General features: G+C 39.9%; 1 protein-coding gene across 4 annotated transcripts in view; it reads right to left on the reverse strand.

Moving 5' to 3' along the window:
* The window catches only part of DNAJB6 (DnaJ heat shock protein family (Hsp40) member B6), a 99093-nt gene that overhangs the window by 43625 nt on the left and 36869 nt on the right, over positions 1-18599 (reverse strand). For all 4 annotated transcript variants that reach the window (XR_012157621.1, XM_073334548.1, XM_073334551.1 and 1 more), the window contains exons 6-8: positions 13019-13150; positions 12211-12352; positions 8277-8347 (exon numbers count right to left, since the gene is read on the reverse strand). Coding sequence is in view for 3 of the 4 variants with exons in the window: in XM_073334548.1 (XP_073190649.1) it covers positions 8277-8347; positions 12211-12352; positions 13019-13150 (345 nt within the window). In the remaining variant the exon portion in view is untranslated. The remainder of the gene's footprint in view (positions 1-8276; positions 8348-12210; positions 12353-13018; positions 13151-18599) is intronic.

Below are 18599 nucleotides of genomic sequence, written 5' to 3' on the forward strand. Positions count from 1 at the left end.
AAAAATGGCTAAAAAGACTAAAACCAGTTCTTTAAATTCAGGTTTCCTGCTAGCTGATTTAAATCTGTTTTAATCATGATCTAGATCAATTTAAAAATCAATCCACCTTGCTGCAAAGCCACTATTCTCATTTAAATCCCATATGAAACCCAGTTTCCCGTTCACAACATCCATAACTACAGAGATGTCCACTCTTAAAAAGCTGCAGTGATGCAGCTACTGTGCTTCAGGCCTGGTCTACACTGCATGGTTAGGGCAATGCAAGGCAGCTCACATCGCCCTAGCTCCGGATGTGTGACCACTTAGGCCTGGTCTACACTAAGTCTATCTAAGTTACGCTAATTAAGTTACAGAACTTAAGTTGACCGTTTAGATCGACTTCCAGCAGTGTCTACACCACACTGTTGGTGGGAGACACTCCCTTTGACTTATCACATCTTCACCAGACCCACTAAAAAAAAAAAAATTATGCTCGCTGCATCCATCGCAGCAGTGCCGATTTAGCCCATAGTGAAGACAAGCCCTCAAATTTGAGTCCCGCCAACAAGTGTCCCGCTACACCGACTTAATAACACAACCTTCCTGACTGGCAGACAGTCAAAGCTGATGCAGTGAGGTCAGCACAGTGAGTTTAGACACCACATTACTGACATCGACTGTCACTGGCCTCCATGCGCTGTCCCACAACGTCCCACACTGACTGCTCTGGTCACGGTTGTGTACACTGCTGCCCAGGGGTGAGGTAGACAGGAAGCTGCCCTTCCTCTTTAAAGCTCCACGAAATTTCTTTTCCAGCTTGGCGAGCACACATGGCAGTTCTCCCGTTGAGTGTAGCTCCCCAGCTGACCAGGCTGGCTACACGCTGCAGACGTGCTCCTGCCTGGAGAACACAGGAGATATTGGATCTCCTGGGCCTGAGGGGAGAAGAGGCTGTACAGGCACAGTGCCAATCCAGCCATAGAAATGTGGACATCTGAGCAGATTGCATGGGGTATGCAGAAGGGCTACAAGAGGGATCAGCAGTAGTGTTGCATGAAAGCCATGGAGCTACAGCAGGCGTACCAGAAAGCCAGCAAGGCCAACAATTGATCTGGTGGAGAGCTGCTAGGGGGATCCAGCTATGCAGTGAGGCAGGATGTGTTTTTGTTTCCACTGCCGTCCCGCCAGCAGAGCACGACTGAGTCTGACATAGGACAAGGAGCCTCTGGTAAGTATGTAGTTTGCTTTGAAATTATACGGATGGAACTCCCAAAGTAGCAGCTCATCTGTTGATTTGCTCCTTTTCACTTGTGCTAGAAGCAGCAATGGAACTGCTAAGAGAGACAGCGTTCCTATCCACTTTTCATTCCCCTCTAGAATTAGGCAGAGCAGTTTATGTCCACCAGGATGTTCTATGAATCCTCCATAGAGATCTCAAATGAAACTTTCGTGGAGGTACTCTGCAATCCTCTGCCGAAGGTTTCTGTGGAGGGTTGCTTCTTTCTTCTGCCAAAGCAGGACACTTTCCTACACCACTCACTAAACTACTTCAGCAGGCACTATTGCAGGACACAGGCTAGCAGCACACAGTCACAGGTGTCATTGGGATGCCAACAGCAGCCTGTGTTACCCTCAGGAGTGAGATATCAGCTAAAATCATCACTGCCTGTGGAAAACTGTGCCAGTATTCAGTTTCCACAGAGAAACTGCCACTCGCTTCTCAACTGTCAGCATGGCTGATTTTGTTGTCCTTGAGCTGGAGCAAGTTCAGCACACAGATCCAGAAATGTGGCCTTGTCCATTCGAAAGTTCTGCAGCCACTGCTTGTCATCCCAAACCTGCATGACAACGTGCTCCCACCAGTCTGTGCTTCTTTCTTGGGCACAGATGCAGTGCTCTACCATCTCTAGCTGCTCCATGAATGCCACCAACAAACCTTGGATTGTTTAGATTACTACGGTATGTAGAAAGAATCTCCAGTGAATCATCATGTTCCCCATGGCTCCTCGTGCAGCTCTGCAAATACTGCAAGATTGCATGCCCTGCGCTTGCAATGCTCATGACAATAGTGCAGAGCTGTGCAGGCTCCGAGCTTCTGTCAGATATAGCAGACAGCAAGGTTTGTGCAGATTTTGAAAAGGTGCAAAAATACTGTGGTATACAGATAGAATTACAGGATGGAGAACACTGTGGACCCCATGCTCCCAGTCATCCCTATGTGACTCATTTTGGCCCCATCAGGCATTGCAAAAACTTCCCAAAACATCCTGCACTGGGACAGTAGTGATTTACAGTCAGATACCTACCCACAGGTGTACTGCACATCAATACAAGCACTCCTGGTGAGGACGCGTACCACCACCAAAGAGCAAAGCGTGCACATGCACAAGCAATGTACTAACTACAATGGCTGTATGCTGACATAAAACTTAGGCAGACAATTTTGTAGTCGAGACATTGCCACAGTGAAGACACTAGCTTTGCTGACAGGAAAGCTTCTCACATTGGCACAGGTAATCCACCTTCCCGAGAGGTGGTAGCTAGGGCAAAAGGAAGAAGCCCTCCATCACAGTGCTGTCTACGCTGGCAGTTCGATGCAGTTATATTGACCTCTCAATGGACTTTCCCCATCCCTAAGCGACATAGTTATACTGATATAAGTTGCTGGTGTAGACTAATCCTAAATCTTCTATTTATCTTTGTCCATTTTGTCCATCCTTTGGATGAGCTGTCTCTCTGCACTCCCACCCACCAGCCCTTGCCTTTTTAGACTGGTACTGCCTCAGGAATGGGACAGAGTCTTCCTCTGTGTGAGGAAACCAGAAGCACATTTTGAGCACTACCGCATTCTAAGGGCTGGTCTACACTGGGGAGGGGGGTGGTGGGAAGAGGGATCAATATAAGTTATGCGACTTCAGCTACGTGAAAACATCACTGAAGTTGACGTAATTAAATCTACTTACCACAGTGTCTCGACGGGACAGCGTCTCCTGTCGATTCCCCTTGCACTCCTCTTTGAGGTGGAGTACCAGAGTCAACACTAGAACGATTGATTTATTGCATCTACACTAGACATGATAATCGACCCCCGCTGGATCAATCGCTGCCTATCGATCCAGCCAGTAATGTAGACAAGCCCTAAATATAATAAAAATAGCACAGCAGAGAAGGCAGAAATATTCCCTTTGTATAGGGAAGGCAGATAACAGAGCAAAGCAACTGTAAAAAGGTGCCAAACTCAAAAGAAGTGCATTGAGGCAATTTGATCTGTCATTCCCTTTTATTACAAATGGGAGAGTTTTACTAAATCCAAGTTCAGAACAAACAATAAATCCCACTGTAATTAGAAGCCTGAAGATATAATTTATCTTATGTGGACAACCTCACATAATGCATGTGCACTGTACAGGCCTTAACAGTCCAAAGTCTAAGATCTTTCTGGGTCTTAGCAATAAAGCAATACAAGTCCCTATTTGCAAGTAATCTTTAAGAGAAACCCATTTTCTCAAGTTGCTTAATATTATTTGAAGGATTTGGGTGAGCCAAGAGAACTGAATGAGGGGGTGAAAACCTTTTACTTGTAGTCACTTCAAACCCAGGGATAAGAAGGAAGCTATATGGTTGGTAGTCTAGGAAGTGAATTTTTGTCACAATTCAGTTCCGAAGTAAACAAGTCTTGGACAGAATGGGTAGATTCAACTGTTTTTCCCTTAAAAAGGGATAAGCCTTAAAGTTAGGGTTGCAGCTGGCTGGCAGGATAACTAATACCTATAGTGCATCCATATTGTGCAATTTTTTTATTATTTTTTATTATTATTATTAAAGCAGCAGTGCTAAGCATTGATGCAAGAGGTGTGTCTTCCCAATACTCAATCTGGGTAAAAAGAAAAGGAGTACTTGTGGCACCTTAAGACTAACCAATTTATTTGAGCAATCTGGGTAATTATTCTTCCATTTAAGTGGAAGTTTTACCACCGTCAATGGAAGCATAGCTAGGCCAGTGCTGAGTGCTTTTGAAAATGCCATCCTATATTTTAAAATAAACCTTAACTACAAGCGTAATACAACCCTGGTATAACCATTTTACTTGGATTAGTCTTGAAAGTGGTATTATGCCTACGTTGATGAAAAAACTGAAGCAGAGATGTGAATCCACTCACTATGACAACAGGACACAGGCAGACTTAGAGACTCAAGTCTCCAAACCTGCTTGACCAAAGCTGCTTCCCACAGACAATACCACACACAGAAGCACAACTATACACAAACACTAAGAAGCATCACTTTTACATAAAACCCACTGTGCTTAGCCAGGCAGACACAAATAGGAAAGTCGAATATGAGCATGAACACAGACAGGAAGGTGTCAAGCTATTACTGACTTTACTTTTGATTGAATTTTATGAAGTTAAAGTTTCATGTCAGTAGCTTTGCAAACAGTGACAATTTATTGTTACTGTAGGACACGACAAACTGCAGCAGGGACAAGTTTTTCTGAAACATGCTAGACATCAATCCCATGGTAAAATGATATTTCATCTATTGACTAGACAAAACAATTCAATTCAGAGTTATAACTGCAGCCCACACACTATGTTATACAACATATGTGCAGAGATGTGTCATTTACACCATATAGCTCAGTGTGTTTTAGATTCCTTATGGATTACAAATTAAGACTGACTACCTCAGTAAACACATTTCAAAGATTAACAAAATAGTATGTTGCCACCTAAATACATTCAGACAAAACCAAAATCATTAGTTTATGAAGCAGTTTGTGACTGTGTCCTACTGAAAGCTGGATAATCCAACCCCCCACATATTATATAGTATAACATGCAGTACTTAAATTATTGCCCTGTAAAGAAGAATTATCTAGGTTTTGCACAGAAGGGGCTGAGATGTTTCACCAAATAAAAGCATTAGTAGAATACTATATGCTACCGATACACTGAAAAGTATGAAAGTCCAGATCACAGAAAGGATAGTAGTCCTAGAAACCACCTCTAATTTTTCTAAATCTGAAGGAAGCTTTTTTTTTTTTAATCTTAGTATATGTCCTGCCCTGCTTTTTCAGATGTCCAATATTTAGCATTTTATTCTCCATCTGCACGAAATTTCTTACTTTTAGGCAAAAAGCTTTAAGAGGACAAGTTTCCATTTAGTCCCATTTTACTCTACATATTTGATAAAGCATTGTACAGATATTTGCTGGAACTGAAAAAGTTTACCAGTTACTAGAAATTTTTCTATTGGCCATGCGGAAGGGAAAGCTAATGAGGCTTTAAATTTGGTGCCCGAAGTAACCCTTCACTCCTAAGGAGCAGGTCTTGCATGAAAAGAATGTATAAGTAAGAAAAGTGATGCAAAGTTCTTAAATGCACTCTAATAAAAGTGGGTTTTCAACAGAGCACAAAATAGTCATGTATTTCTGTATTACAGTAGCGAGACAATTCTAACACAGTAAGGCTACCAGAGACATGCAGTCATAGGGTCTCAGGCACAGAAGCCTAACTTATACCCTTGTGTCGCAGGTGCACAATGGATCTATATGGGGGAGGAAGGGGTGGAGGTCAGGATTTGATTTTTATATCCAGAATGAACAGCAAGTGACAATTAAAGAGTGAGGAGTATGACTTTATTCTGAAACGGCACTCTGCATGTTGAAACAATGTGGAGCCTTAAAGTCTTTACACCACTATACATGGAAGTGGGATTGCCAGTCAAGTAATAGAGCCGGGACCAAATCAAAAACAGTTATTTGGTTCAAGGGTCAACTCCCTCAGATGACTGTGTGTAGGTTTTTATTTTTTAACTACTGTGCAGGTCTTTTACCGATTGACTAATTAGAGTGATTGGACCAACTGGCCAGCTTTTGTGGGGGTAGTATTCTCTTTTTACTTGAGGAGTGCAATGTTGCCATGTTTCATAACCGCACGGAGCCTACCACTGAAAACATCAACTATGGAAATCTGAAGGCAGAGAAAGCACCATCCAGACTGGGTCGTAAGTGAAGTCACCATGTTAAGCTCTCACTATGCAATTTACAACTCAGCTTATGCCAAACAGCTAAATGAAGAGCCACATGTATTTCATAGGTAGGAGTTATAACACACTGAAGTCATGCCAGTAGAAGGGGGGTGTGTGTTGTGGCTAACATTTTCAGACCTAATTACAAATGTATTTCAAACCATTAAGTAACTTCTTGTTTTTCTGTTTAGTCATCTTTTGGGCAACAAGTGCAAGAGAGGAAAACTGACAAGGAAAATGTAGAGTTGCTAGATTACATTTTTAAAGTATATGCCAAGACCTTGTCATAGAAGCTCAAAACTTACATACCTTTTGATCTCCCAACCTTAAAGTATAACTTTTATATTTCATTCCTTCTCCTACCCTCTTTAATTGTTTGACTATAAAATTGAGGGGGAGAAAATTTTAAAATTTTGTAACCTCAGTGTTTAACCTCACTGCAGTCACCAACAATTAATACAATTTGTTAGGTTATCTGTTCTTGGTTTAAGTTGAATCAGTTATCCTGAAGAATAGTTTGCCAATTTTTTCCATCTACTTCCTGAACTTTAATTCTCAGACATTCATTAGTGTAACATCACAGACCGTATTCTCTGGAAAGGATTAACTGATCACTTCAAAACCATACACTGAGGTCTTACATAAGGTTATATAACATATCTGGAAGTTAAACTAGGCTAAATAATTCACAGTAGGCCAGATGTTCAGCGCTAGCTGCATGCATAAAACTGCACATGCATCACTTCTACATAAATACCCAGTGCACAAAATACCTGATGAAAGAGCATAAATATCTACTGTGTAAAGCAGGCATAGAGGACCCTTGCAAACCATTGCTTTTGCCTAGCTTTGAAAAATCTACAGATTTTCTACAAATCTACAAATTAGTACTTTGCCTCACTCCCCATTCCATTAATGTAAGAAGCACTTTTCTGCATTTTTAATGTTGGTTAGTAAGTGTGTAAACCAATGGTACTCAAGTCTATGCAGCTGAAGACACCGCATTAATAGCAGGTTTATATAGTTACTCACTTCCTTGACAACTTAGTTTTGAAGATGCTGACATTTATGAATCACAGTTACTCTTCCTTTTACATCAATGCCAGAACATTAGAAAACACTGCTAATATAGATATTTGGGGTTTGCTTTTCATTTACTGACAGATATAGATAATTTTGTGGAAGTCTATCTACAGATGGGCATGTTGCCCCATATAGGAAGAAAAGGACTTTTAATGCAGTGTTTTCAGAGATATTGTATACTTGTGTTCAACATCTTAGTTACAAGACAATGCAGAATATTACTTTCGGACAAGTTGAAATGTATACATTGGGGGGAAAGTGACAGTTATCCAGCCAGTTCTGGGGAAAACACCCTATAGATAGATACTTCACATATAGGTTTGGAAAAGAAACTACAAGCCATGTTTTCAGTCATATTGAAGAAAACATTTGCAAAGAAAAGCCCCTTGGCCTGAAGCTTGAAGGAAGCAGGTGTTGAAAAGCAAAATATGGTTCCCCACTTGCCCAAATCACACAGACACAAGAAGGCTACAAATGCCATCCATGAAAGAATGCACCACAAACATCAGCATTTATTCATTTTGAATTTAGCAATTGACAAAAGACCCAGCTCACCAGCTTTACTTTTTCTTGTTTTCCTAGGCTTAAACATTACATATTTAAACATTGTCAGAACTTACTAAGTTGTTGGCATTCATGCACAACTAGAAAACATCCTTAATTTATTTAAACCAGAAATGCATTACTAGGAACGTATTAACATCTTTCACTACTAAATATTAAAAAAAAGTTGAAATTATTGAAAAGTTCATCCTTGAAATGTTAATTTCACAGCAGACAAACTACTAGTTGGCTCACATTTCAAACAAAATGGGAAAAGCAAGATTCATGCTAGTGGTTAGTGTACATTTTGCCTAGCACTACTGAAGGATCACGGCTAACCTTGGATCATGTTTAATAAAAAGCAAAGTGCATACAGAAATTTACAACAATTTAAGGACAAAAAATGGTCCTACTGATGTGGTCCCAACAATTAACTCAAAAGTCTATGACAAATACCATGAGCTCCGATGAGCTGTTTATAAATACTTTAGATTAAGTACAGATACTGAAAGAGTTCGTTTGAAATCTTCAAAAAAAATGTTCCTGTTACTCCTCAAATGGTGCTTGTTATAGCTTAAAATTTCTGTTAACACGTGCGTTGAATTACTTGTTATCCAAGCGTAGCAGCTGCTCCTTACCATTTACTGTTAATGACTTTAACTGGCCATCTTCTTCAACTTCCACTCTCTCTTGTCCATTCTCAACAATTCTGTAAGACAAAAATTCATTTAATCATAGTTTTAAAGCATTTTCAATATGATCAAAGTACACCACACATGTAGATATTTAGGAAATGAAATACATTGCCAAGTCTAGGGCCAAAGCTTGGCTGATGCAACTGCAGTAAGTGAGTGAGCACATTCAACAGTGGAGAAGCCACAACAATTAGCGTCTTCTTTCCCACCCCACTGAAAAGCCTTTCTGGAAGTGACTCCTAGTCACTGCAGCTGAAGTGGCACTCTATTCTCCATAATCACAGATCTCCTCTTAGGCTGAAGTTCTCATCTCTTTCCTTTTCTCCCCACCCTCCCATTCAAAAAGCATCATATGCAATTTTAGTTTTGAGTTTCAGTTAAAAGTAGTAGTTAGGAACTGTGGCAGTTCAGGCTGACAGATGTGTTCAGCATAGTGTGTTTTATGGTGTATATTTTCCCCACAATATTACACTGATATGTTTTAGTTAAGCAGGATGAATCACCACAGAGAACATGTGCAACAGCACCAAAATAGTGCTACACAGCATGTGCTTAACAGGGCCAAGTTAAGGTTCACAAGCAGGATTAACTTTTGCATCTCTTAAATGGTTTTCACCAGGCAATCTTGACAATGCATGTAGGGTTTACCTCCCCTCGTTAAAATGTTTAATGTGCAATTCTGGGTTTGCAAAGCAGTCCATTTTATTCCCTTGTCACTGAATTATAATTGCTTGTTCAAAGCACAAACGTAAGCCATATTTAGGGCTGGTCTGTATTACATATTGTCCATAAGTAACCTGTGTTTAGAGTACAGAAATATGTAGAAGCTTTTCACTTCATAAATCAATTGATAGAATTCTGTTTTGATGATCAGACAGAGGAAGGATCTACCCAGTGAAGAATCAGAGACAATAGTTGCTGTGGTCTGTAGGAAGTTTGATGAACAGGCAGATGCGCTCTGATCAGTCAACATTGAGAAAGAGCAGGTAGTTGTCTTTGGAGAGAACAATGTTTGCTTGGGTTTTTTTCTTTAAATTATATAACTATACCCAAATTTCAGAGAGAAAGTAAGTAGTAGTAGTGGCCAGGAACTCCTCCTCGCTTGGTCACAAGATGGTAGTCTTCTTTCAAAAATATACTATTATCGTCATCATTCAAACATCACCCCTTTTCTCAGAGTGCTAGTTATGTTGAGCACAGTACATCTGTGTTCTGTATGTTGCACTGGCTTCTTATCGGCTTTGGGGAGCAATTCAGTCTTATTTCTACTAAACTTAAAGATAGAGATCCTGTCCATCCTGCACCTTAACATTTGTAACAAGTTTGCGGCCTGGGTTGTTCTAAGCATTGTTTGTTACATGTAGAGAGTTACCACTTTGTTAACCACCACCTCAGCTAACAGCATTTTGCTCCTAGACTGAAACAATTGTCTTCTGCTCTATTGAAATTCTTCCACATGGGTTTGCCAGGGCTTGATTTTGCTAACTTGCAGGGCATGATGCAAGGCCTATCTGGTTACCCAGGCCTTGTCTAAGCATCATTTTGAATGCAAACTGTAGCTCAATGACTAAGGAAAGACTGCAGTTTCTGTGTCATGGTATTTGACACTGGATAAATACCAAAAAACATTGGTGTTTTCTGGCACTGTCACTAACTCACTTTAATTACAAAAATTGTCAAGAGGTTTGTTCTAAGGGACACCTCTCCAGTTAACTTATACAGTAGAACCTTGCATTTTTGCTAGTTTACAGATTGCATAATTCAAAGAAAAACCTAGAGGTCTCGCTCCACTTCTTAAAGATTTAGTACGTGGTATTAGTAGAGTCCATTGGGCTGAGACCTCATAAGTACTAAGAACACTTCAGTTTGACAACTGTCAATTACATTTGTGATGCATATCCTTAATTTATTGCATGGTATTTTGTCACTACTTCATATTTGCAGCGGGTTTCCCCAAGGACTGGTGTAAAATAGTGAGGAGAGGTTCTGATGTGTGTAGTGTTTGAACATTCACTCACCAGTAGTGAGCAATATGTTTTTCCTGGTGGAGAACCTTAACTCCTGCTCTTAGCTTACCTGACAGATAAGACAAGACTATCTGCACTTCAAATCCATATGGTCAGTAGGGACACTGAAAAGTTCACTTTCACTGATGTTGCTTGGGAAGCCTACTGGATGGGAGGGTCAACTCAAAACAGAGGCTGGGGAAAGTTGGAGCATAGCTTAGACCATCTGCTACGCTTCTCATGCTACTTACAACCAGAAAGCTGGGGTTGGAGCAGAACAGTGGCCTCCCAATCCCCAATCAGTAGCTCCACCGGTGAAGGGAAAGCAAGAGCATACGCCTTTTCTCTTCCAGCAGCCTAGAGAGGAGGGCTTCAGTTTTCAGACGCTTACTAGCTAAAAGCCAATACTAAAAGATGCATCACCCCTGAGCAAGTTCCATTGATAGCAGCATTTTGGGAATCCCAGTATCCACTCCCTGCCCAGCAGCTGACAGGTGGCTAAGCTTCTCAGCAGGTATACCCAAGCATAAAAAGAGATCACATATATTCAGGATATAAAGGGGAAATAAAAGAATTAATGTTGTAACATGGCCTACAGCCCTCAGGCCTGTAAGATATTTAGCTTAGCCAAACAAGGCCTCAGGACTAAAGACACACTTGACATAAAGCAACTAACCAGTAAGTGACCTAGATCAAAATTTGTCACAAGATAGCAATGACCCTACATCACAAGGTATCATAAGATTGTTCCATTGCTGCTAAACTTTCTGCTATTTAGGAAATATATATTGTAATGAACTGGTGAAAGCTGGTTATAATATTTTTTTGGATTTTGAAGCCATTTCAGTGTGCTAGCCGCAAGTTATGGTGACTCAGTAATGTAAATATTAATAGAATAAGGAAAATTAACAAACGGTCCCATTTTTCATAGGCTATTCCAAAAGGTAGTGGGAGATGGAAGTTCAAATGAGGAAAAGGGGTGGAAACCTTCATAAATATGCATGAACCCCTGTGGGCATCAGCCTAACACATTATAAAAACTGTATTCTAATCTACATGCCTTGGATGACACCCACTGGTGATAACAATGACAATGAAGATGAGTATATTGACCAACTCTGTGGGGATCCCTGTAGAAGATGTGAGTGATGCCAGTCACAGGGCTAAATACATTACACTCTATCTGCTGTTGTATTTCAGTGTTTGTGGGATTACCTATCTGTTTAGTAGATTTGCTAATAAAAAGGGACTTGTGATAAACTTCAGTTGTTTGTCCTGCACGCCTCAGGTCTCATTTTAACAACACTGGTAGTCTTTCTGATGCTGTAGCTATTCAAAAAACTGAACCCTTAACTACTGTGAAAGAAAAGAAGTTAATCAATACACCAATCCATCAATTAGGCTACACAGGATGCTGCTGCTAAGGGTTTTCCCCCACTTTTGAATAAACTCTTGGCTACAGGGCATTAGGTACTTTTTGCCCAACCTCTGCATCCTTACACATACTGTAGCAGGGAACCATCCTGTAAAGGCAGGGAAAGAAAAGAGAATCAAATAGGTCTATCATTACAATTCACACAGAATTGGATATCTAAGTTATTACATTTTGGGAAACCAAAACAGTAAGGGTAAAGAAAGTTATCATCAGAAAAATATTGACAAATTCTATTACAACAACTTGCATGGTACCAAGTATCAGATGGGTAGCTGTGTTAGTCTGTATCCACAAAAACAACGAGGAGTCTGGTGCCACCTTAAAGACTAACAGATTTATTTGGGGACGAAAGCTTATGCCCAAATCTGCTAGTCTTTAAAGGTGCCACCGGACTCCTCATTTTTGTTACAACATTTATCTTGTTTATATCACTTACCTCTTTGTAGTAATTTTTCTGCCATTAACTATTTTAGTAGAAGTTGATACTGATTTGAAGCTACCCATCCCACCGCCACCAAATGACGTAGAGGAGAATGAAGTAAGGCCCCCATGTCCCAGTGAACCAAATGAAGTAAAACCTGGGGGGAAGACATAGTAAGTATTTGACTAAAGCACTGTAAACATAATTTCATCAGAAACTGTTTAACAACTTTTACTTTAGGAAGGTCTTCTGGACCATCAAATTTTGATCTATTAATTCTAGCTCCCCAATTTCAAATACCAAAGTTACTCAATTTCAGAGCTGCTAGGTAATGGTTACTCCCACTGAGTTCAAGTGGAGTTGCAAAAACTAGGCCTTTAGCATTCAACTAGGCTCCAATAATTGAGAGCACTTGGAGTTCATAATCTTGTTTAAAGGCGCACACTATTGCAGTCCCTTTTTTGGAGACCTCAAGAACACTGAACACACCCCCTGGTAAGGCAAGTAACACTGATCTAGAAACTGATGTACTGAGAGGTTAAGACTTGTCCAGTGTAATGGTGTCAGTAAAAGACCAAAAAGCAGAATAGAGTCAATTTCTTTTTAACAGGGCTTACACTCTCTTTTCATGAGATTTTAGCTATATCAAATAATACTCTACAATACCACAGCTCTATTTAAACTAGGGGACTCTACAGGTAGATGTAACAGGACTCAGTGTTGTATGAGATTTTTTAACTGCATTGTACCAATTTACTGTTCCAGAGAAACTCCCTCTCTAGCAATATTAAATTTGGCTTGAAGTTTGCTTTAGAATATTTACCTGTATCAAATGAAGAAAAGCCACTCCCAAATGCAGGAAATCCACTAAATGCAGAGAAAAATGGCCCACCACCTCTGTTTCTGTTCCCACGTTGACCTCGTCTGTTTCCAAATAAGTCATCAAAAGGATCTTCTACAAACAAAAACCAGGTTTTAATACAGGAGGTTGAAGTGATCAGTTTTATTCAGTAGTTCCTATATTTAATAAGTATGGGGACTTCTAGTAAAGAAGGAAGTTTCTTGCACCTTCCTCTGAAGCATCTGGTACTAGACACTGTCTGACAGAATCTCTGAGCACAGATTTGATTCAGTATAGCAATTCTGTGTTCCTTTGATACCTGTAAGAGACCAATATTACTCTCACACACCCCCAACTCTTTTTGGTCTCCAGAACTTTAAGTACTATTATTAAAGTAATGGCATGCTGAGAATGAAGTCCTGCTTCCTTAGTGCTGTGCCAGTTTGCAAATGACAAGTAATCAGGGGGAACATGCAGAAATTCACTTTTCAGCAGAGAAATGTGTTCCACACCAGTTATGCTATATAATCAAACCTTATCATTTATACAATAGCTATGTATGTTCATATATGCACACAAAAAAAAAATCCATGTTTTATACCAAATTCATGTAGGTTAGATACCAAATTCACGTAGGTTAGATACCAAATTCACATCAGTTAACATCTGGGTAATTAAGAACTTGTCTCCTCACATGGCCATTAACTATAAAACACACTTTGCTTTAATTGTGCTATCAAGAAATGAGGAGTTCTTTTGGTTCCAAGAGGCAACTATCTGTTTGCTATTCATCAGAATGTCAAACATCTGAAATTACAACAAGAGAAGCCCTTCTCTCCGTAGAACACCTTGTCTGTCAAGCTGCGTTTTGGGGCTTAAACTTAATATTTGTTGATGTGATTAAGTCTGATTCAACCCCTAAATATTCAAGACTTCTTGTATAATTTCATTCAAGGTTTATCCGAAAACCACGCCCACCACGACTCTGCTTAGGACAGGCTCAACGTATGTTAGTGTTCCGTTAAGACTGAAATTTAAAGGGTACTGGAAACAGGGAATTAAAATAGTCATAATACAACTTTAAGTGATCTGCAAATGTTTTAGTTTAAGTTAACTAGTTGGAGGGTTAGATGCTTAAGAGGAAATTCGGACGATAAGAACTTTATGGGAAGAAAAAAAAAAACAGCTGAAGGCAGTGCTTAATTTGTAATGAAAGAGGTCCTGGGGCTCAAGCAATTTTTATTTTTTCTTTCATAACTGGTGTAAAAAGCCCAGAGGTGCTGGGGCTATGAACTGCCAAATCTCAAGGTGCTGGGACTCGCACAAATTAACTTCAAAATGTCCTTCAGCCAGTGTTTAAACTCAAAAGCCTATAGCTGGATTTAAAAAAAATAAACTGGCAGGCCACTGGTTCTATTCCCTGGCACAAATATGATTTTTTTATGGTTATAAAACACTGGTCAGAGACTAATAAGTAAATATGGAATACCTATATGGAAGTTATTACTTCATAGAAAGTTATAGAAGAGGTGTCCAGATAAAAGGGAAATTCCACTAGAATATTACAAATAAGGAAACTGAAGTTTGAGTTTTACATCATACTAGCATAACATCAGCATTTTGCAGGACCATGATTTACACAACACAATGTACCATTAAGGTGGAGATCTTTAATGCTGAACGTATGCTATTTTGGATTTCAGTTACCATTGCAGCAGAACTTTACAAGATCCTATATTACACAGCACAGGACACTGGCAACATTTACAAAATATTTTACAAATATGAGTTATCTACAGAACAACAGTTTTAGGCAAGTTAGCCTGACCTGTGATGAAATGTTGTTGAAAAATGTAATGTTGCAAAAACAATAGTTTAAAAGTGAAATGTAAGAAGTTATTTTCCAACATACGAGGTCTGTAATAGCATTTATATTTTCTTCAACTATAGAATTCTCCAATTCTAAAACCAATCTCAGTGTGATGTTGCAGAGAATGGAAGATATTCTCATGCAGGATAAGAGTTAAGCATATACTTAAGTCCCATTGAAGGCAATATCTAAAGTTAAACACGTCTTTGCTTTCCTGAATCTGGGCCACTGTCATTTTCAGTGAATTGAAAATGATCACTGTACCAATTAGAATTCCAAGTTGATTTTAAATGAAGATCAGAAACCAAGAGCAGGTTCTCTCCCTCCCCCAGTTCCCACCTAGGCTGGAAGCCAGATTACTGAGAGCTAGTGAAATGACTACATTACAAGTTTAAAAAAAAAGAAGAAGAAGATGATGAACTGAAAGGAAATGGCATTTTTAGCCACAGTTTAAACCTCTGTTTGGTTTGCTTACACTTACTTAACATGAATGACAAAATTAACACATTTTGAATAAAGGAAGCCTTTGTTGGAGAGCGCCAATACTCTTACCCCCATCAAATATGATGTTAAGAACTCACAATAATCCCTTATAACTCTCACTGGTCCTCCCACAAAACCAAGGAATACAGACCAGACTATAAATTTGGAATTGTTTTTCTCCCCCAAAAAGCTTTCAGCTTCTCTTTTCCCATCAAAAATCCCAAAGATTTGTAACAACCTCAATGTTTAAAAAGAAAGAAATCCTTTGTAGGTTACCTTTAACACTATATGTGCGTTAGCAAATCTGACAAACTCTTGGAAATATTAAATTCTAACAATATTTTTATGCCAAGTCTTCATACTCCTGGAGTAGTAATTTCAAAGACTAGCATATGCGAGTCTTACTCCAGCATATTAGCTAGCAAATAAAGCCACTGCAGTTAACAGTGCTATAGTCCAATTTATTCCTGCTAGTTAGAGAATGACTCACTAGTGAGTTATGAAGGTCATTCACTCATGCATACAAGTGATCTATATTATATTACTGCCCACTATTATGCTTTCTATTTATAGTCCAGTTTATCTTCAGTTACCTGGCATTAAAATAAAAAAAGAAAAACACACTCATGTCAAAGCTATACTATATATTTTTATAATCCACTGCATCACTGGCCACTTACAGGTGACCTGTGTCAGACCCATTATCTCCTTATCCTGGTCACAACAGCAACACAAGCTAGGAGGAGCATGAAGGAGATGGACTATGGAAGTCTCCAGGCTCTTGCTATCACTACTCATGATACAGGGGCTTACCCTACATTTAAATTATATCAGCAAAGCTGTGTCAGTCAGGGTGTGAAAATAAAACCAAAGCCACCCCACCATACACTCAGTTGACAGAGCTACACCAATAAACCCCAGTGTAGACAGAGTTATATTGACAGAACAATGCTTCAACAGATGTAGCTAACACTGTCAAGAAAGGTGGTGTTCTGACCCCAAAAGAAGAAACTCCTTCTGCCAGCACAGGTTGCACCTATGCTAGGGGGCTATGCCAACTTAGGCTTCATAAGATAGCTGTAGATTTAGACTCCGGGTGTTTCCCCCCGTCCACGTCCCTGCCTGCTTCCATTGCTGCAACCCTGAAGCTACCCAGACCTCATTCCCCATATTTAATGCTTAGTCCTCCACTTTAAACCCTGTAGATTACACCATGCACACTTCACCAGTGCCTTACTCTCACTTAATTTTAGGTGCCACCCAAAAGACACATTACAGTCTAACACACAGAACAAGCATATTTGTAAAAAATGGAACTTGACATGCTTATGATCACGTTGCACATAATATTGCCTTTCCCTGCTCAATCTTAATTGTTTTCTTAGAATTGCAAGCTCAGAGACTTGTTTCCTTTGCTTTTGTACAGAACCTATACATGCTTCCATAACATACTGATTGTTGGCTGTAATCAGCATCAAGCTACTGAAATTCAACTATTTTGGAATTCAAAGACAGTTATTTAATGTATGTATACATAAGTTGTGGACAGATGTAATTTTATCTTGGTTTCAGACAGTAGTATAGATCAGGGGAGCACCGAGTTATGTACAAGCCCCTCCCCTCATATGTACAATCTAGGTTTTATAGTTCTCCTAAAAAATAAAAAATTTACTGAGATTATATTAGTCATTGGGAAAGAAAGAGTCAACCTGGCTTTTGTAAGGGGAAATTATGCTTCACCAATCTATTAGAATTCACTAAGGGAGTCAAGAAGCACGTGGACAGTGTGGTCTGGTTGATATAATGTACGTGGAATTTCAGAAAGCCTTTGGTGCGGGACTTTGTCAAAAGCGCTGAAGCAAAGTGAACAGTCATGGGATAAGAGGGAAGGATCTCTCATGGAACTGATTAAGAGATATTCCTACTTTTGTTTCCTAAATTATCAATTTTCACAATGGAAAGGGGTAAACAGTTAGGTTCCCCAAGGACCTGTACTGTTCAACCTATTCATAAATGATCTGGAAAAGGGGTTGAACAGTAAGGTGGCAAAATTTGCACATGATACAGTGACTGGAGTGTTACTAGACAATCTCACTGAACAGGGCGACTAGGCAATGAAAATGGCAGATGAAATTCAATGTGGATAAATAGAAAGTAATGTATACTGGAGAAAAGTCCCAGCTATACATACAAAATGGCAGGGTCTAAGTTAGCTGTTGCTGCTCGAGAAAGAAATCCAACTCATTGTGGATAGTTTGGGGCAGGGGGAGGTGGGAATCTACTCAATGTGCAGAGGCACTCAAAAAACCTAACAATGTTAGGAACCATTAGGAAAGGGATAGATATTTTTTCTTACTATCATAATGCCACTATATAAAACCATGGTACAACCAGATCTTGAATACTATATGCAGTTCCAGTCACCTCATCAAAAAAAATTTGAACTGGAAAAATACAGAGAAGGACAACAAAAATTAGGAATATACAACAGCTTCCAAACAAGAAATTAAAAAACAGGAACATTTCAGCTTAGAAGAGAGGCCTGGGAGAGGTCTATAAAATCATGAATGGTGTTGAGAAAAACAAAAAGTGTTATTTATCCCTTCATATAACACAAGAACTAGGGGTCACCCAATGAAATTAAAACAAACCAAAGTACCTCACACAATGCGGTCAACCCACAGACCTCCTTGCCCATAGGATTTGAAAACCAAAAGCACAAGTGGGTTCAGAAAATAAATTAGATATCTTTGTGGACGATAGGCTCATCAATGGCAATTAGCCAAGATAGTCAAGGACACAATCACCATGTTCTTGGGTGTCCCTAAACCTCTGACTGCTGGAAGCTGGGACCAGATGACAGGAGTGGATCACTTAATCAACTGCCCTGTTTTGGCCATTCCCTCTGAAGCACCTTGTACTGGCCACTGTTAAAAGACAGGCTATTGGGCTACACCAGGGGTCCTCAAACTGTGGGTCACGACCCCAAAGTGGGTTGTGACCCCATTTTAATGAGGTCACCAGGGCTGGTATTAGACTTGCTGCGGCCCAGGCCTGAGACCGAAGCCCAAGGGCTTCAGCCCTGGGCAGCTGGGCTACGGTTACTTGCCTCCTGCTGAGGGCAGAAGTGCTTGGGCTTCAGCTTTGAACCCCCCCACCCAGGGTGGTGGGGCCATGGGCAGGCTCGGGCTCCAGTCCCCATTCCCGGGG

The sequence above is a fragment of the Lepidochelys kempii genome, chromosome 2 (genome assembly GCF_965140265.1).
Source record: "Lepidochelys kempii isolate rLepKem1 chromosome 2, rLepKem1.hap2, whole genome shotgun sequence".
NCBI classification, from domain to species: Eukaryota; Metazoa; Chordata; order Testudines; family Cheloniidae; genus Lepidochelys; species Lepidochelys kempii.